General features: G+C 37.2%; 2 protein-coding genes across 2 annotated transcripts; one reads left to right on the plus strand and one right to left on the minus strand.

The window, feature by feature from the left end:
• The first annotated feature begins 1,077 nt into the window (after nt 1-1,077).
• On the plus strand, nt 1,078-2,739 carry LOC111720497 (cornifin-like). The gene is made up of 2 exons (XM_023502223.2): nt 1,078-1,179; nt 2,038-2,739. Exon 2 carries the CDS (start codon nt 2,059-2,061, stop codon nt 2,371-2,373), a length of 315 nt encoding a protein of 104 aa, XP_023357991.1. The 5' UTR covers nt 1,078-1,179; nt 2,038-2,058; the 3' UTR covers nt 2,374-2,739.
• A 10,958-nt stretch (nt 2,740-13,697) lies between these two features.
• LOC116423709 (proteoglycan 4-like) lies at nt 13,698-15,285 on the minus strand. The gene has a single exon (XM_031968819.1). The coding sequence runs from the start codon at nt 15,271-15,273 to the stop codon at nt 14,356-14,358; it is 918 nt and encodes a 305-aa protein (XP_031824679.1). The 5' UTR covers nt 15,274-15,285; the 3' UTR covers nt 13,698-14,355.
• Between the last annotated feature and the right edge of the window lie 6,228 nt (nt 15,286-21,513).

The following is a 21,513-nucleotide window of genomic DNA, read 5'->3' on the forward strand; positions in this document are numbered from 1 at the left end:
AGGACTCTGAGGGATTGCTGAAACTATGATCTAGCTAGATCAATAGTTAGACTTTAAACATAAGCTCTTTGAGGGTAGAAGCTGTTTTGTTTTTGTCCTTGTATCTCCAGCACTGGGGTATCTTACACACAAAACATCCTTAATAATTTTTTGTTTATTTGAATTGAATTTTATTGAAACAAATCATGTATCCCTCGCTAAAGTAATTTTTAGTACTAGGACTTCTTGTTGGAAAATCTTTTAAGGAATATTTACAGAAAAAAACTTGAACAAAATTTGTACAAAATAAGATGTAGAAATCATGAAATATATGCCTTTGGAGGAATACTCAAACTAGTGACATCAAAAATCCAGTGTAGTCACTTGGAATCTTTGCAAATTTCAGAGAACAGGAGATGGGAAACAGGTTTTCTATCTTGAAGGAATTACTGGGGAAGTGAGTAATAAGGAATGAAATTTATACATAGGATAGAGAGGAAGAAAGGTAGGGCTGGAAGCCCTTACTAAGAAGTCTCTAATATCTTTATTCAATGTTTTCCTTACCACTCCCTCCACCAGCAATATTTCTTCTTGTTTTATTTCCCTCCCCTAGTCATTTACTAAATAACTATAGGAAATGATTTGCTTGTACACAAAGAATTCTTAGGGAGGATAGAGCACCCACTTGGAGTCAGGAAATTCAAATCTTGTCTCTAATAATAGTCATGTGACTAAAAAGTTCCTTAAACTCTCTCAAATTCATATATAAAATGAGGATTCTATTAGAATCTACTTCACAGGTTTGTAGTGAGTTTCAAGTGAGGTAGCATAAGTGAAAGGCTTTGCCTCATTAAAACACTATTGTTTATTAAGATGGAGTAATTTTAGGAAAAGCTTCTATCTGTTTTCACCATTCACTAGTAGCTAAGGAAGGGATAAAGGTAAGAGAGGGGTGACATCATTGTGAGAGTCCTGTGCTAAATAGCTATTAAGTGGGTGGTTTTCATCCATATGGACAGGTAAATTAGGAAAATTGATGTGATTCATAGCTGGGCAGGGAAAGAATGGAAATGGGAAAGCCCAAAGCCATCTCATTTCCCTGAAGCAGGGAGAAGACACTATATAAAAGGGACCCAGCATACCCACCACTGAGCAACAGACCTGAGTACTTTGGCAAGTTTTCCTTTCTCTGTGCGCCAGGTAAGTCTCTTTACTCTGAATTTCTAGTAAATAACCTGAGTATCAGGATCTTGTAACCTTAGTACTTTGCTTTGGAGATGAAGAATTTAACCTCCATATAAAAGTTACTTAACTAAAGTAGTAGCAGAATAAACCTAGAATTCAGGTTTTCTCATCTCTGACTGGGGTAATTTAGGCATTATTGGCCATTTCATTCTAATGGAATAAATATAAAAATCATAATGCTACCTCCAGCATTTATATTGAAGTATCTATAGGGGAATAGATCCTAAAAGTTCTATGTTTGTGCAATATTATATACATATACACCTAAGTGTATATGTATGTGTGTATATGTGTTTAAAATACACACACACACATATATGTGTGTGTATATTCTGAAGAAGAATATAAATGGAGGACATACTAGCTCTCTTCAAGTATTTGAAGCAATGCCACATTGAAGAGGGATTAGCTAGTGCTATTTAAGCTACAGCTCAGTACTAGGAACAAAGAATAGAAGCTGCAAAAAGGCAGATTTAGTCTAGACTTAATAAATGTATTTTCTGACAGAGTTGTCCCAAATTCAAATGGAAAGCCTTGGGAGATAGTGAAAGTCTTCAAGCAAAGGCTGGATACAGTATGTTATAAAATCAGGTGATATTTGTTCAGGTGTGGGTTGGACTAGATAGCCTATATGAATTCATTTTTGACTTTGAGATTACATAATTATAAATTATTATATCATATATTATTATATTATATTATATATATTATATTATATATAAATTATTATAAATAATAAGGAGATTACATAATTCTAGCAGAGGGCTTGTTCTCTTCCCATATGATAAAGGATTGCTATCATTTCCTCTCCAGGTCTATCAACAACACCAAATCATGTCTTCCCATCAGCAGAAGCAGCCCTGTACTCTACCTCCCCAGCAGCCCAATGACTTCCAAACCAAGGAGCCTTGCCATCCCAAGGTGCCAGAGCCATGCTATCCCAAGGTGCCAGAGCCATGCCATCCCAAGGTGCCAGAGCCTTGCCATCCTAAGGTGCCAGAGCCTTGCCATCCCAAGGTGCCAGAGCCTTGCCATCCTAAGGTGCCAGAGCCTTGCCATCCCAAGGTGCCAGAGCCTTGTTCAACCACTGTCACTTTACCTCCTGCTCAACAAAAATGCCCACAGGTCCCCAAGACAAAGCAGAAGTAAGATGGATAAGGACTACACCTTCTGGGGATCAACCTCTGCATGTAGAACCTCCCTTATAATCAGCTTTCTAGTTTTAATCGCTCAAGTTCTTTGTGTTGCCTGGGAAAGTTTTCCACTGGCGATTTGCAGCCTGTAATTCACACCTTCCAATCAATTATCAAAGGCCCTGCCCTTCATTTGGATTTGTACAGAAATGTGTCCCCACCCTGGGATTCCTAAGCATGTGATCAGGCTGAAGCTACATCTGCCTGAACTGGCTCTCTGGCTACTCATCTGTTAGGGCTAGACTCAAGATAAATCTAGGAAGGTTTGAATCCAAAAAGGATAAAATGCTTTCCTCACCCATTAAACTTGCTTTCCATGCTATTTCTGGCAGTCTCTTGTGTTATCATTGATTACTTTCTGGTCTTCTATTTTTTTTTTTTTTCTCCTTTTCAGGTTTAAGATGAATGGAGGATATGGGCAAACTAGAGAATGTCCTTTCTAGCTCAGGAGTCCTTAACCAAAGTAGGGGTTAGGGTGGATCAAGACACAGAGTACCTAATCCTGACATGAACTTTGGGATCAGTTGGTAGCATTATGGGTACTCAGACATTTGGCAAATATAGGATGGATGATTAGGTAATAATATACACACTTTCTAAGGCTACTTAGTTCAGAGTTGGGCCTGGCATACTTGGCTCTACTCTTGGTCCAGTTCATGTGTAGAATCCAAAATGCTGCTGCTCTCTCTCCATTTGTAGTTCACCTTTTTCTGAACCAGCTCACACCTTGCTGCTGGTAAAATGCTATGAAAACATAGCACTGGAAGCCAAAGACAAATCTTGACTTTACCGATTGCTATTCATATGAACTTAGGCAATTGAGTATATTCACTCCTCTAAAGCTCAGTTTCTTCTATAGAATAGGGATAATAAATGTTTTCACTCTCTCCCTTATAGAGTTTAAGTGAGGGAAAATTCTATTTAAATTTAAATATGCAGCACCATTATGATTTATTTTATTTTATTTTATTTTTTTCATAATTTTAAAAATAATTATAACTTTTTATTGAAAGTACATATGCATGGGTAATATTTTTTTTACAACATTATCCCTGCACTCACTTCTGTTCCAGTTTTTCCTGTCCCTCCCTCCCCCCCTCCCCTAGATGGCAGGCAGTCTTATAATGTTAAATATGTTATAGTATATTTTAGATACAATATATGTGTGCAGAACTGAACAGTTCTCTTGTTGCACAGGGCGAGTTGGATTCAGAAGGTAAAAATAACCCGGGAAAAAAAAAACAAAAATGCAAACAGTTTATACTCATTTGCCAGCGTTCCTTCTTTGGGTGTAGCTGATTCTGTCCATCCTTGATCAATTGAAACTGAATTAGATCTTCTCTTTGTTGAAGAAATCCACTTCCATTAGAATACATTCTCATACAGTATCGTTGTTGAAGTATATAATGATCTCCTGGTTCTGCTCATTTTCACTCAGCATCAGTTCATGTAAGTCTCTCCAAGCCTCTCTGTATTCATCCTGCTGGTCATTTCTTACAGAACAATAATATTCCATAACATTCATATACCACAATTTACCCAACCATTCTCCAATTGATGGGCATCCACTCAGTTTCCATTTTCTAACCACTACAAAGAGGGCTGCCACAAATATTTTGGCACATACAGGTCCCTTTCCCATCTTTAGTATCTCTTTGGGGTATAAGCCCAGTAGTAACACTACTGGATCAAAGGGTATGCACAGTTTGATAACTTTTTGGGCATAATTCCAGATTGCTCTCCAGAATGGTTGGATTCGGTCAGAACTTCACGAACAATGCATCAATGTCCCAGTTTTCCCACATCCCCTCCAACATTCATGATTATTTTTTCCTGTCATCTTAGCCAATCTGACAGGTGTGTAGTGGTATCTCAGAGTTGTCTTAATTTGCATTTCTCTGATGAATAGTGATTTGGAACACTCTTTCATATGAGTGGAAATAGTTTCGATTTTATCATCTGAAAATTGTCTGTTCATATCCTTTGACCATTTATCAATTGGAGAATGGCTTGATTTCTTATGAATTAGAGTCAATTCTCTATATATTTTAAAAATGTGATTTATTTTACTAAGCAAATTCCTACTTATAGGAATATACTTATACTTATATGCTTATAGATTTATACCCCTACCTACTCCTCAACCTATATCCATTGATCAATAAGTGATTATCTATCTAGTCACATCCAAAATACTTTACAGATGAATAAACTGAGGTCCCAAAGGAGAAAATATGACATATTCAAGAAAACACAACATATTAGTGTTAGAGTTAGAGTGGTAGAGGTTTAAAATTTATCTTCCACCTCTTAAGTAGGAAAAAAAAAACTATTGTGCTAAACTCATTTGAATTTCACAACAACTCTGGGAAATATATGTTATTATTAAGCCCATTTATAGCTAAGGAAACCGAGGCAGACAGAGACTTAGTGACTCTCTCAGGATAATAGAGCTAGTAAATGTCTTAAGTCTGAACAGAGGTCTTTGATTACAAGTCCAATGTTCTGTGCACTATGGTGCCATCTAGCAGCCTCTTGGCTCATTGTTGTGTTCCACCAGACCACACAAACTGGTTTCTTCCTACCTTTTCACTCTTCTCAGGGGTCCATTTGATACTGCGCACAGTGAGCCTTCTGTCTGCCATCTCCGCTTTAGGACTGGCTGTTACCCATTCCTGAAATGATGTCTTTTCTCGGATCTACCTTTAGAATCTTTTTAGTTTCAGTTTCTTCCTAGTCTCAGGTCAGTTGTCTATAGCTTCTAGTCCAAGTCTCTGCCAGTATACTTCCCTCTGAGATAATTTTGTATTTGCTTTGTATGGATACAATATGTGTGTATGTGGGTATGTACATACATATTTTATATATCTGTATGTATATAGGTATACACACATATAAATTCCACATCTATATAGATATCTATCTTTTGTTTATGTATCTATGTATCTATCTATGTATCTATTATGTAACTATGTATCTATCCATCTATGACTAAGTGGCAGAGTGGATAGAATGCTGGACCTGAAGTCAAGAAGACTCCTCTTCATGAGATCATATTTGACCTTGGATATTTACTAACTGTGTGAACCTGGGCAAGTCACTTAATCCTATTTACCTCAGTTTCCTCATCTGTAAAAGAAACTGAAAAGGAAGTGGCAAATTATTTTAGTGTCTTTGCTAAGAAAACCCCAAATGGAGTCAAGAAGAGTCAGACACAACTGAAAAATGAATGAACAAAAATATAATACACATCCACAATACATATATGCGTGGATATATGTATACACACATATACATATACATTTATATACATACATATATAAGTGTATATATAACTATACATACCTATATACACTTCTTGACATAGGAAAAATTTTGTTTATTTTTTTTTTGTGACCTCAATGTTCAGCATGGTATCTGGTAACTAGTAATATGTGTATATATACATATATATGATCAAATCATATTTCATCTTTAATTCATCCTTTTTTATTCTATTTTTGTGTTAATTCTGTGATGTACACAACTCTTGGTAGCTCAAGCTCACCTCAGGTGGTTAAGTAGCAGACTGGGGATTTGAACCCATTTCTTTTAATTTTAAATCCATTTTCTTCTGACTGTGCCAACACTGCCTCCCAAAGGTGACAGAGTGGAACGACGTCCCTGTTTCTTGCAAAAGCACCTTGTATGGCACTGGCAACAACCAAAGATTCTTGGGAAATTTGAAACCTGATAATTTTTCAACAAGTTGTTACAAGTTGATGAGCCACTGTCAGAGGGACAAGGAAGAATTACATAATTTGGAACTGGAAAGTCATGTACATTTTAGCATGGTTTCCCAAAATTAATCCTGATTAAAAAACAAAACAAAATAAAACAAATTAAGGTGGGGTGGGGGAGGGGTGGTGGGAAGATCTGGACATGGTTTCGATATTGTAGAGTTTTCCAGATTCCTCTATCAAAGTAGCCAACACTTGTCCTAAAACTAAATCTTAGAAAATGGCTTCCAGTTTATTTCATCCATATCTTGTTTGTATATAGGTGATGGTTTGATATCTCACCCACTAGATTTTTAAAAGAAGTTTTATCAGTGTGTTTTTACATTACAAAATATCTGCAGATTACTCTTACTTCATCAGAGGTAAAAAGGTTAAGTAAAACTTCTCTCTGTCTCTGTTCTCTTTTTCTTTGTCTTTCTGTTTCTCTCTCTGTCTTTCTTTGTCTCTCTGTCATCTGTCTCTGTAGTTTTCTGTCTGTCTCTGTGTCTGATTCTGTCTCTGTCTCTGTCTCTCTCTCTTTCTCTCTTTTTCTTCTTCCCTTCCTTCAAGTGACTATACTGTGGGTCTTATGGCACTAATAACTTAAACACTACCAGACACTCTTGGAATATGCACCAGTTGAAGAATTTTAAAAACCAGTGATATAAATGATATAAGAGATCCCTTGAATTCATGTGTGGTTTATGTAAATGTGAGAGGTTGAGGTAAGGGCAGGAGTTGGGAAGCAGGCTTACTCTGTACTGAATGAAAGCTGCAGCTGCAAAAGTGCTCCTGGGAAGATCGGCCTCCCACTTCCTCCATCACTTTGTCAGGTTCCTTTGGTGGACCTACTCTGCACTCCAGGCCAGTGACTAGTAAGAGTTCCATTTCCCTTTCCTTTGAGAATGTAGTGATCCCCAGGACACACTTTTTCACTGTCACTGTCCTCAACACTACTTGGTTCCCCTATGCAACCTTTGATATCCACCATGATAACTGGAATATGCCTGCTTTCTAACTGATCAATTTGTATTCATCTTAAGCCTTTTCCAATCCCATACATTCTGTTTTCTGCTATTCAATAAGACCTGCATTCCTCCTGTGTCCCCAGACCACTTTATAACATTGATTCCATTTTTACCTAAACTCCTTGACTTACTGGTATGAGAAGCAGAAGGCTGGAATAGTTCTTGCTCCCTATTACCACTTTTAGACTTTCCCACCACTACTAGGCAATCTCTCTGCTGTTGGCCACACTATTCAAAACTTATTGTCCATTCTAAATCCTGAAGCCAATTACCTCCTTAGTAGGTTCACTGCCTAATTCTTTCTCTTCAGTTGTTCACCATCTTTCCTCCCCAACTCCTGACCTCATATTCAGAATATTCAACTTATATACTGGCAATCCTGCAAATACCCTAACTCCACAGTTACTCCATCTATTGAATTCCAATCTTCTTCCCCTTTATGCCACTTAAGTGATACACATTGTTTTTGCCCTTGTTTTTTTGCCATCATCAACACTGTTCTACTTCCATGCTCAAGAATTCTGGAATTCCTTTACCTCATAATCTTTTTGACATCCTTTCCATCTTACTAGGGGTGTGCTAGAGTTAGTTCAACCCTGAATTCTCAGTTTTCAATGTATGCATTTATAAGGACAACTAAATGATGCAGTAGATAAAGCCATGGTCCTGGAGTTAGGAAAATACATCTTCATGAGTTTAAATATGGCCTCAGACATTTCCTAACTGTGTAAGACTGGACAAGTCACTTAAACCTAGTTGTCTTAGTTTTCATCTCTGTATAATAAGCTGGAGAAGGAAATGGCAAACTATTTCAGTATCTTTGTCAAGAAAACCTCAAATTGCATCACAAAGAGTTAAAATAACAACCATAACAACAAGGCAATTATAATTCAAGAACATACAACTGCTACAAGTCAGGGCTGGATTTATTGTTTTGTTGATTGTCTAGACTTAAGAAAATGTTAATAATGAAGATTAAACTTAAAAGTCTATCTAGAGTACTTTCCCCCCTTCCAAATTGCCAATTTTAAAACATTTATCAACAAACCGTTTATAAAGCTGGTAACAAAGAGCAGGCTACAACTACATCTAGTTAAATTACTTAAATGTGTCAGTGTTTTGGATAAACTATAGAGGATTCGGTAGTTTTCAGAGTTTTTCTGACTTAGCTAGATAGGGCTATGTCTGACTGTCTATGTAATATAGGTGTCTAGGACTAAGAGAGTCTAGATAAGATTTTCAGGATCAGGTGGTCAGCAGATAGGCAGAGGGCAATGTTGAGAACTATAATGAAAGAGATCGTTGAAATGTTGCTTACTATGCTCAAATAAATTAATCAAACAATTATTAAGCAGCTACTGTGTTCCAGAAACCGTGGAAATGATCTGTTCTGGATGATTGTGAGACCTGTTCTATAGACATGTATCATCTAGGAGATGACAGAGAAGAACACAATAGAACAGAATGGTAGAAGAGAAATACCCCTGGACTCAGATTTAGAAGCCTGAAGTTGAAATCCCAGATCAAAGGAGTTCATAGGGTACATACTAGTTTTAGTCACCCACCTTCCCGATTCTCTTCCTAATGGTAATAATGTGAACCAACCAGATGCAAAAGATGGGGAAACAAAAAATTCTAAGGGTGGCAAATGGAGACTTTCAGCCTAGAATTAGAATATTAGAGGGAAGGACTCATTGAGGAAGGGGAAGGTGAGACTGAAGCACTTCTATTGTCCTTTAGGACTCTAAAAGTTTCTAAGTTAGAAAAATCGTCCTAAAAGGCAATCAGGATATACAGGGAAAAGAGCTGCTTGTAATCTTTAGAAAAGTTAAATTAGTTCCTGAAGTTTTCAAATCTCAGAGATGCAGAATACTGATCATCATATTTTCCAGCAATGGTTTCTATGTAGAAAGCTGTAAAAAATAAATCTGCGTTTCTATAATGACAGTCAGAGAATCTGGGTTTGAAATACAGATCTACTATTTGCTATCTGTATAATCTTAGGAAAAATCACTTCCCTTTACCTCTTTGGCTCTCAAGTTCTTCACTAAAATGAGTGTTGAACTAGACAATTTAAAAGATCTCTTCTAGCCTTAAAAAGCTGTGATTCTTTAATGCTATGACTTTAGTGCAAAGCTAAAATGTTGAAAGAAGGGGCAGCAATCACGTGCGATCCAGTTCTGGGGATTGAGTATGAAAAGGGGGAAGGAAAGAAGAGAATATCTAAGCCATGTGAGAAAAATGACTCTAAATCTTAGGATGATTGCCATCATTCACCTGGCCAGAATGGTGAACCTCTTGCTTTGGTATAATAATTTCTTTTATTATTGATTCCTGCTTTCTGTGCTTAATAAAATATTCACTTTATCCTATAAGGTTTCATCTGAGGTAAGAAGGTGGATAGGGTCAGATGGTTAGGTGGTTAGGAAAACCCTAAATTCCATTGAATGATTACCTGGCAGAGGCATAATTAGAAATTTTCGAATCTATAATAAACACTACAATGTGGTTCTGGAATTTAATTTTGGGTAGCAGGCACTAGATACTCTGGGACATGATAAAGAATGCCCCAAGGGCTGGAAAAGGGCAGGACTGAATGAGTGAGGAGATCACCTCAAGTGCAAATAAATACTGAGTAAAGACAAACTACCCTCTGACAGTTTCCTATTTTAACTTAAAGATGTTCATAACTAGGTTGGAAATTCAATTCAAGGTAGAAATGTGGTGCAGTGGATAAAGTGCTGGGCCTGCAGTCAGGAGGACATGAGTACAAATCTGGCCTCAGACACTTACTCGTATAAGCCTGAGCAAATCACTTAACCTCATTTGCTTCAGTTTTATGATCTGTAAAATAGGTTGGAGAAGGAAATGGCAAACCATTCCAGCAGCTTCATCCAGAAAACCCCAAAAGGAGTCACCAATAGTCAGATGTAACTGATTGACCCAAACAACTGACATTTCTGAGTCCAGGCCTGTGTTCTATCTACTGCACTACCTAGCTGCCCTAATTTAACTTTATTGAGTTCCTTATAATTACCTTTTCATGGTTACTACCTTTATATGCTTCTCTTGACTCTTGTGTTTAAAAGTCAAGTTTTCTATTCAGTTCTAGTCTTTTCATCAAGAATGCTTAAAAATCCTCTTTTGTGAGGGCAAAGAATTGAAAATTGAGGAAGATAGTCATTAATTGTAGAATGATTGAACAAGTTTTGTTATATGATTATAATGAAATACTGTTGTGCTAGAAGAAATGATAAGGGGATGGAATACTATTGTGCTAGAAGAAATGATAAGGGGATGGCTTCAGAAAAACATAAGAAGAACTATATGAACTGATATACAGTGAATAGGTAATTACTGTATATAGTAACAGCAGCATTATGATGATGATCAATTGTAAAAGACTTATCTATCTGATCAATACAATGATTCAAGACAATTCCAATAACCTCATGATGAAAAATAATATCCACCTCCAGAGAGATAAACTCTGAGTACAATTTGAAGTGTAATTGTCTTTATTTTTCTTGGGTTTTCTTTATTGATATGGCTACTATGAAATATGTTTTGCATGGTTTTACGTATGCAATTGATATAATATTGTTTGTCTTCTCAATGGATGGGGGAGGATAGGAGAAAGTGAGAGAGAAAATTTAAAACTCAAATTTTTTAAAAAAGAAAAAAGAAACAGAGAGAAGGCCGTTAGATTTGGAGATCATTAGTAATTTTGTAAAGACTAGTTTCAATTGAATGTTGGGGTTGGAGAGGCCAGCCTTCTGAGAGTTTAGAAGAAAATGAAAGGAGAGGAAATTGAAGCACTGATTGTAGATGACTTTCTAAAGGAATTTAGCTTCCAAAGGGAGGAGAGATAAAGTATTAGAAGTAGCATGGCTAGACCAATCAAATGAAAAGTATATAAGAATAAAGATATTGGGTGTATATAAAGAAAGCAGGCACACAGGCAGTAGACCGATAACAGAGAACAATTGAAGATTAATGAAAGTGTAAAGAGAAAAGTATTTTGGAGAAGGAAGGATGGAATGAAATCAAAGGTATATGTAGAAGAGTTATTCTTGGCAAGGTGAAGGGCCTAGTTATCTTACTTAGTTACATCTTGGCAGGCCTAGTAATGGCCAAATCTAGGGAATGAGGCAAAATGATAGATTCCTAGAAACAAAATTGTTTTTAATATTTTGCATAATCATTTTGGGGGCTGTAAATATAGAAAAGTACACATATATGAATATATACACACATAAATGCACATGTAATGCATCCATATGTATATATGCACATACATACATATACATATATGTATGTATAGATATATAGATGTATAAATTATATTATTATATATGCATATATGACATGTGGATGTGTGTATATACACAGATATGTGTGAATATACATGCATATATACACATGTATACACACATACATACATACATTTAATTGATGGGAAATTGCTGCTCTAGTTTTAAGACACTGCAAGGAAGAACAAACTCTCCTCATACAAGGCTAGTCAAATCAAAGGCAATAGACCCAATCTCTCCCAAACATATTTTTCTAGTCTTTAAACAAGAATCATACAGTCGGGGAGTCATTGAAGGGATATGAGATGCATGAAGTTACAGGCAAGGTACCATCAATCCCAATGGCTGCTTATCCAGATTATAGTCAAAGGGCTTTCAAGGAAACACAAATCTGAAAATACTTGCCTTTCAAACTCAGGCCTGTGAAGTTATGACCAAAATCCTACATAAATTTTCTAAAAGTTTGTTATCTGGATTACTTGGAGATACTTAGAATGTCAAGATATCTCAAACTGTAAAATCAGTTCTGATTGTCATGAGAATGGGAAATAAGGAAATGGGAATACAGAATAGGAGAATGGGAATTTAAGATTCATTCTAGCTTTATTTTTAATGTCATAATCTTATTGTAAGACTAAAATCCGTAAAGTTACTTCCAACTTTAAAGTCCATAATTCTCTAGATTTGGGAACCATTGTTGTTGGGGTTTTTTTTTAAACAATAGCTTTTAAAAAAAATAGACAATAGCCTTTTATTTTCAAAATATATGCAAAGATAGTTTTCAGCATTCATTTTTGCAAAACTTTGTGTTCCAAAATTTTCTCCCTCCCTTCCCCCTTTGCTAGACAGAAAGCAAGTCAATATAGATTAAAAATGTGAATTTTTTTCTAATCATTTCCACAATTATCATGCTGCACAAGAAAAATCAGATAAAAAAGAAAAAAAGTGAAAGAAAAAAAACAAACAGTAATAAAAAGATGAAAATACTATGTTTTGATCCATATTCAGTCCCCATAGTCCTCTTTCTATATGCAAATGGCTCTCTCCATCACAAATCTATTGGAATTGTCTGAATCACCTCAAGCTAAGTCTATCACAGTTGATCATTGCATAGTCTTGTTGTTGCTGTGTACAGTGTTCTTTTGGGGGAACCATCACTGTGATCTATGTATGTCTTCTTTATTATCCACTACAACTACTGTTGTAATCACCTCAAACAGAGCTATATTAAATATAATTCAATTTATTGCAAGATTCAATAATGTTACTAAAAAAATTAGTCAGAAATCCTCTAAACTCTGACTTGGGAAAAATCATATAACTTCAATGAGATTTCATTTCTTCACAGAATAAAAAAATAATGATGGTTGTTTACTAGTGCTTTTAATATTTTGCTTTAAGTTTGCAATTGAACACATTTAACATATCAGATTACTTCTGTCTTGGGGAGGGGGAAAGGAGGAAAATTCAGAACATAAAGCTTTATAAAAATGAATGTTGGAAACTGTCTTTACATGTATTTGGAAAAATAAAATAGTATTAAAAATAAAGTTTAAAACTGATCCCAATCAAAGCTTTGTAAAGCAAGTGTACTATCTCCATTTTATATGAGGAAACGAGTTCAGAGAAATGTAGTCTTGGGTAACAAAACAAGTGTCAGAACACTTTCTGCCATGCCAGCTGTCCCTTTGACAATCTAAACCTTGTTTCTAGCATAGGGTCACTGTCAGAAATTCATGAAGTGAAGATGTAAAATACTTTATAAAGTAAGCACCTTTATAGAAAATTAAGTGATTCTTGCCTTTAGTGTTAATAGTCAGAACCTACATCTAATGATTTAAAATACATTCAAAAACATTGATCTAGAGATGATACCACATAACAAAGCAGAGATGAGGGTTGGGATGGCTGGAGAGCAATAATCCAGGACTCACCATGAAACATATGCTTTATTTGGGGGAAGTAGGAGGAGTGTTTACAGGGTTCAGGGAAGAGATGAAAATCAGTATACAGCCCAAAGAAAGCACCTGCAATGGCCGATGCCCAGGAGTTCCATAAAGTTCTCTTTCTTTTAAGGTTTTGGGAAGCCTGTTGTTGAATTGCTGTCAGTCATCTCAGTCATGTCCAACTTTCTATGCCCCATTTGGAGTTTTATTGGCATAGATACTGGAGTGGTTTGCCATCACCTTTCCCATCTTCTTTTACAGATGAGGAAATTGAGATAGACAGGGTTACATGACATGCTCAGAGTCCTGCATCTACTAAGTGTCTGAGGCTAAATTTGAACTCATGAAGAGGAGGCATCCAGACTCCAGACTCTGCCCTATATCGCCACCTCGTTGCCTGCTGTTGAGTAGGCAGTCCTTTTTCTGCTTTCTCTCATCCCAGGTGGTGTGGAGATGCGCAGTGACAAAAGGATTCTGGTTTTTCAAATGATTGCAGCTCCAGGAGTAAATACTCTTCTCTGAGGATTTCCATCAAGGGCAGATCAAAGACAGAAAGACATGGAGGTTCCAAGAGAAGGGGGAGAAGCGGGGGCCACTTCAGACTTCTCACACTCCTTGTTTCATGGTCTGATGGGCAATAGGTGCTGTTCTTGCTGAGTGAAGGTACTGTTGGCAGGTGTGAGGAAGCTTCACTGGGCACAACTGTGGTGAACTCGGCTCTTGGCATTGGGAGGGCATGGGTTTCAATACTTGGGATGATATATCTCTGGGCACCTGGGAGGGTATGACTCTGGGCACTTGGGAGAACATTGTTCTAGGCAGTTAGGAAGGGAACACTTAGGAGGGCATGGATCTGGGCATTTGGGAGTGTATGCCTCTGGGCATTTATGAAGTCATAGCTCTGGATTTTTAGGATGGCATGGATCTGGAAATTTAGGAGGGCATGGATCTGGATTCTTAGGATGGCATGGATCAAGGCATTTAGAAGGACATGACTCTGAACACTTAGGAGGACACGGATCTGGGCATTTAGAAGGGCATGGCTCTGGATTCTTGGGGTGGCAAGGATCTGGGCATTTAGGAGAACATGGCTCTGGATTCTTAGAATGGCATGGATCTGGGCATTTAGGAGGACATGGCTCTGGATTCTTAGAATGGCATGGATCTGGACATTTAGGAGGGCATGATTCTGGATTCTTAAGGTGGCATGGATCTGGGCATTTAGGATGACATGCATCTGGGTATTTAGAAGGGCATGGATCTGAGCATGTGGAAGGGCATGGCTCTGGACTCTTAGGATGGCATGGATCTGGGTATTTAGGAGGGCATGGATCTGGATACTTAGGATGGCATGGATCTGAGCATGTGGAAAGGCATGGCTCTGGATTCTTAGGATGGCATGGATCTGGGTATTTAGGAGGGCATGGATCTGGACATTTAGGAGGGCATAGATCTGAGCATGTAGAAAGGCATGGATCTGGATTCTTAGGAGGGCATGGATCTGGGCATTTAAGAGGGCATGGCTCTGGATTCTTAGGAGGGCAAGACTCTGGACACTTAGAGTGACATGAATCTTGGAACTTAGGATGGCATGGATCTGGGCATATAGAATATTGCTCTGAGCACTTGGATTGGCATGGCTTTGGGCATTTGGGAGAGCAGTGTTCTGGGCACTTAGAAGGGTATGAGCACTTGGAAGAGCACGGATTTGGGCATTTTGGTTGGCTATACTGTGGGCTGCTTAGGCATGGCTGTTTGCCCTGCTGCTGCTGCTGCTGCTTCTGCTGCTGCTGCTGCTGCTGGCAGAACATCCCTCCTGGAATTCAGTGAATCTGAAAGAAGGAGAGAGCAGTATTCACATGAGGGAAGGAAAGAGAAGGAAAGGGAACAAGTTTTTATTAAGCATCTATTGTGTACCAGATACTGCTCTAAGTGTTTTATAAATATTATTTCAGACAAGTGTTTTGAAGGGCAGAAGGAACCAAAATCTACATGCCTAGCTAGGTCATGATCTTAACAGTCTTCTAGGATCAGAGTTTTCATGAAGAAATATGAAGGACATAAAGTCAGAAGCTTTAAATCTATCAGTCTGACACTCAACAGCTTTTTGACTTTGGGTAAATCACAATCTCCTTGATAATAAGTTTTCTAATATGTGAAATAGGCATAAAATATTGTTTTATTTGCCTACTTGCTTCATAGAGTTATTGTAGGGAAAACTCTATAAATTTTATCAGTGCCTCTGATATTATTATTTCTATACTAAAATCTTTCCCCAACACCTTATTATGGAAGGCTGATGCAGGGCTAACAAATGTTAGGACAGAAAAGTACAAGCTATAGATGAACCTTCCAGCCTGGCAGAGTTTCTAATGCAGGAAAACAAGATTTTTGTGTTGCCTGAGAATTAACCATGCTTAGTTCAGAAAAGCTCATTACCAGAAAAATGGGTCATCAAGAAATCATTTGACACTGGTGGTGGTAGACACATGGAAACTCCTGAAGAGACTCTATTGAATAATAGACACATTGGAGACAATCCTGATAAGATCATGGTTTCTTTCATTTCTTCCAACACAATTCAATAAGCATTTATTAGTGTCTACTTCTACCCTTCAACATTGCTGCCTAGCAACTTACATTCTACTTAGGGGAAGAAATACAATGTTGAGATAAAAAAAAAAAAACCTGCTCCATTGGTAGGAAGCCAAAATTGACAAAGCTGCAAGGTGAAGATTATGGCTCCTTGAAGGATCATTATTATCTGGAGACCAACTGGTTTCTACTCTCTTCCATTTTGCCTGTGCAAATTGGTCCTCTTCTGGCTAAATCTCTATCTCTACAAGCCATTTCCCACTTTAGCCATTACTCCTCATGCCCACGTTCATGGTGGTACCAAATATCTCTAACATACTAAGTAAATCTTGCATAAAGCCAACCACATCTCTGGACCTTGGTGCACCTATGTATCAAATGTTTCAGGTAGAATAAGTAATAGTATGAAACTCAAATAGAAATGGGGGTAGAATGCCACTGAACCATAGATGCCATAAGGACTCCTGTGGCTTACATACTAATTTAAAAACCTTCTTATTAACATTATCTATATTCTATTGTATTTTAATTTATTTTGTTAAATATTTCCTAATTATTTTAATTTGGATTGGTCTGCACTCAGGAATATTGCTGGCCACATGTAGCCAGTTTCAGATTTGATGCTACTAGAAGAGAGGACAAAACCTTGGTCTAAAAGATGAGAGATGGACCATAGTTTCTTTGTGCCTTAATTTCTTTATATTTTTGTAATATTAGGAAGCTAGATTAAATGAGCTCAAGACTTCCAACTTTAACATTCCAGAGTCCTATGATTCTACAAATGCTGGATAAATCTGAGTAAATGTCATTGTATTCTGGTCAACCTCATGATAATGTCACATCACCGTCACTATCCTCAGCATTATCACCACTAACCTCAGGTTCTTATTGAGCCCCCCAGGCCATTGTGCCAGGAGCACAGTTCTAGGATCTCTGACATTACCTGGACAGCTCATCCTTAAATGTGGGACTCTTAGCACATGAGGAAATTCTGCTCTAAACAAGAGACTCTTCTAAAGGAGAATAAGCCTTCTGAATTCTCAAGAACTGATTTCTAGAGCTTTCCTAGATGTATCTTGTGCTTTTTATTTTTATTTATCCTAAGTGAACTTCAAGACCACTTATGGAAAGAAACAGCCAAAATAATGCATTGCCAGCTTCCTTGACTAAACTTCTCCAACTCTCTCATCTTCCAACTGAACCAAACACATGAGCATCAATTCATACTCAAGTAACTTAGGATTTCAATATTAAGAAATTTTAGTATTAGAGATTGTAGGATCATGGGATCATTGATTAAGAGCTTAACATGTCTTTAGAGTCTAACTCCCTTATTTTACAGATGTGAAAGAAGTTGCTCAAAGTCACATAGGTATTTAGTAAGGAAGGCAGAACTAGAACTACTGGTCAGAAAATCCTATGAAATATTAGCCATTTCATTTTCTTTTGAGACTGATCTCAAATGATCCACAACACCATCCTTTATACAGAATTATGTGAAATATAATAATATAATTATAATGATTAAATATTGTTATAATTATTAAGGGTTGTAATTGTTAAATTACCCACTTATTCAATTAACTCCTGCTACAGAATTATCTATTTGATCAATTTCATAGATTGTCAAAACTGAAAGAGACTTTAAAGATCATCGTTAGTGTTTCCTTTTGCAAAGAAAGAAATTAAAGCAATTCTAATATCCTCTCCATCGCCCCCACTGTCTGTGAACTTTCAGATTAACACCTCCTGAACCACAGTAGGCCCCAAAGATATCAGACTCACCAGATGCTTCAACGCTGATCTGGGACCAAGTAGCAAATGGATGTCTGCAGTGTCTGTGAGAACCCCTTTATAGGGCTGGTAAGTCCTGCCCAAAAGCAGATTCAGCCCCAGGATGTGCTATCTCAATTATCTCCCCACCAAAATGCAATCCACCTGTAGTTTTGCAATGCCTTGTCAAATTCAGCCAGGTCACAAAAATCTCCCTTTCAGGTGATCCTCCCAGGGGCAGTTGACAACCTAGAAGTGATTCATCTCCCCGAGTCCCCACCTTAACTTGAGTTTGCTTCTCCTTGTGGAAAGCCTACTTTGAATCCAATCCATTCTCATCTTAGATAAAAGTCCTGAAGAGATGGGGGAGGCCAGTCCTATTATCCTTGGTTTGAAGCAAAAAACATTTTAGAATGATAGGAGAGACTTTGAAGCCAGAAGGAATTTTAGTGATCTTTTAGCCTGCCTCTTCATTTTTCAGATGAGTAAACTGAGGCTCAGAGAAATAAAGTGCTTTGCCCATCATTTGTGTTCCACTTCCGATAACATGCTAAGTAGAATATAAGCTTCTTGAAGGTAAGGGTTATTTTTGTTTGTTTCCTCAGTACCTAGCACAAGGCCTGGCAGGCAGTTTGTACTTAATAAAGGTTTATTGAATTGAATTGATTAGCAGAACAAGGAATAATTTATCTCTCAGATCTGTGGAGAAGAGAGGAATTTATGGCCAAAGAATTAGAGTAATTATGAAGTACAAAATTCAAATTTTGAAGTGCAAAAATGATTACATTAAATTAAAAAGGTTTTGCACAAACAAAATCAATGCAACCAAGATTAGAAGGAAAGAAGAAAGCTGAGAAAATTTTTTTTCAATCAATGTTCTGATAAAGGCTCATTTCTAAAATATAGAAAGAATTGAATTGGACTTCTGTCCTCTGATCTCTAGTTAATAAGTATCAAAGCCTGGATGTGAACTGAAGACCTCTTACAAAACTAATGCTTGTGAAATTCTATCCCTTCATAAAATCAAGACAACATCAACAATAACAATGACAATGATAATAATATTAATTAATATTTATATAGTACTACAAGGTTTGCAAATTGCTTTACATATGTCATCTCAATTAGTCCTCTCAACAACCCTGCTAGGTTGACATTATTCTCTATTCAGATGAGGAAACTGAGGCTCACAGAGGGTAAGAGCCATGGACACACTATTAAGAAGTGTCTGAGGCCAGATTTAAACTCAGGTCTTTCTGTTCTCTGGTATGACATTTTCTCTACTGGATAACTCATCCTCTTTCATCCTGGTGACATATTGGGTCATACTAATGCACTATTCTGAATCCCCATGAGTAGCAAAATAAAAGCACCACAGGGGACCACTTGTTTATTCCCCCCTAGGATTTGAAGACCATCTTCTACCAACTCTGACTATCTGTCCAAGGTCATCCAGCTCTATGATGAATCCCTGTTGACTGAGTTTCCTACCACTCCTCTCCATTCACATGGCATTGGGCCTAATCATGTAAAATATCATCCAGCTTCCTTCTGGTTACTTCTCCAAATGTATTGAGGGCACTAGGAAGTCCAATCCCTATATTTTGGGCTCCTTTTCAGTTTTGACTTCACCTGTATATTCAATTCCTCTCTCTTCATCTTTTCCCACCAAGGGGTCAATTCTGAACCAGCTTCCACAGTGAGCAAGTGCCTCCTTGGAAAATTATGAGGAAAATTCTGAACATTACAAAGGAATTGGCATTTGTGGCAAAGTTCTTTCCAAAGCTCATTCATGCTAAGATGAACATCTCCTTTACAATTACATTAATGATAATTAGTTCTGGTCAAGAGCCTATGGCTTCTCCTTGCTACTTCTCAGATCACAGATAATCTGATCTCCAAGGCCCTTTTCCAACAAACTCTGGAGTTCTTCCATGATTCTTCCCTCTGGAAGGGGCCTCTATATTATCTGATCTAATAAAATGTAATTGGAAAATATTTATCAAAATAAATTTAAAAAACAATAAACCATGGATGACATTATGTTTTTAAACTAATTCAATGTGTAACTCTCAGGGATCCTTATGTATGGATTAGTTTTGCTCCAGAGATATACCAAACTCCTTCTCCACCCTATCCCACCTCCCACCCTCCATCCCGCAAAATATCCAGACTAGAAAGGGATCTGGGTGGGGCAAGGAACTCCTATTAATTTTCTCACATAGCTAAAAGCATCTGTGTTGAACTACTTCCAAAGAAGGCATAGTTGGACTTTAGTTCATATCCATCCAAAATATATCCTTAAATCACCATATGTATTTTCACATAGGTCTCTTCCTTTTCCTCTCGAAAGTGTCAACCCTTTCCCTGAGATCATTTATTTCTTTGCATTTAGGAAAAAAGTCCCAAGTCACTTCATTTTCAGGAGAGGCTGCGGTTCTCTCATTTGCAATTTCCTTTTTCTCATATTATTGCTAATGTACATCTGTATTTGGACTTCCATTCTTCTCTCTAAATTCATAGATTAAAAGGCCTAAAGCTAGAAGGGATTGTAAAGACCATCAAATCTATTTAACAGTGGGGGAACTGAGGCATAGTTTAAGTTATTTGTCTAGAGTTTCACAGCAAGGAAGCATTTGAGACTGGATTTAAATCTAGCTCTTTATTTCTCAAAATTCTGGGCTCTATCTACTCATACTGAAATATTAAAATGCATAAAGATTGTACTATTTTTTCTGTATTTTGTTAGGCTAAATTTTAAAGTAAATTTGTAGGGCATTTAAACCATATATTCTAATAAAATATTCTCTGGCAATTACTATGGATTCCTTTAGATAAACCCTAGCTTGTAATTTGGGGGGCCTGTTTTTGTTTGTTTCTTTGTGAGATTGAGCCTCCCTGTCATGTCTAGTTAGAAATTTAGTAGTTACTCACAAGCTTCCCCACACTCTGATTCTGATCTGGGCCAGTTTGTCCTTCCTAAGGCAGCTTGGTATCTTCTTTCTCCTTCCCTCTTTAGGAACCCCCCCCCCCAATATTGGTGCCAGACTTGATGAGGATAACTGGTTGGCCTTAGCATCATTGTAATTTGGAACTCCTAAGCTTAACCAGCCTCTCCTTCTCTCACCGCAGATTATAGGTGCAAGCCTACACACATGACTTGACTTTTTTTTTAAACAAGTCTAGTTATCCCAAAGTTAAAACTTTCTGTTGATTTGCAGTTAAAAGGTTGAATTAGTCTCTCTTGTTTTAAAGCGGCACTTAAAAAAAAAAACCTCTGGGGGCAGTTAGGTGGCACAATGGATAGAGCACCAGCCCTGAAGTCAGGAGGACCTGAGTTCAAATATGACCTTAGACACTTAACACCTCCTAACTATGTGACCCTGGGCAAATCACTTAACCCCAACTGCCTCAGCAAAAAAAAAAAAAAAAAAAAAAAAAAAAAAAAAAAAATCAAAACAAACAAACCAATCCCAAAACCTCTGAGCAGAATTTGTGATGTGATTAATTTAGCTATATAGAAACTATACTCTTCTCATTTGGGAGTTGAAAGTAGTTTTTTTGTGTTTGTTTTGAGAGGGAATGGCTGCTTTGATCCAGCAGTGTTACTACTGGGCTTATATCCCAAAGAGATCATAAAAAAGGGAAAGGAACCTGTATGTGCATGAATGTTTGTGGCAGCC

Source organism: Sarcophilus harrisii, chromosome 4, assembly GCF_902635505.1.
Source record: "Sarcophilus harrisii chromosome 4, mSarHar1.11, whole genome shotgun sequence".
NCBI lineage: Eukaryota > Metazoa > Chordata > Mammalia > Dasyuromorphia > Dasyuridae > Sarcophilus > Sarcophilus harrisii.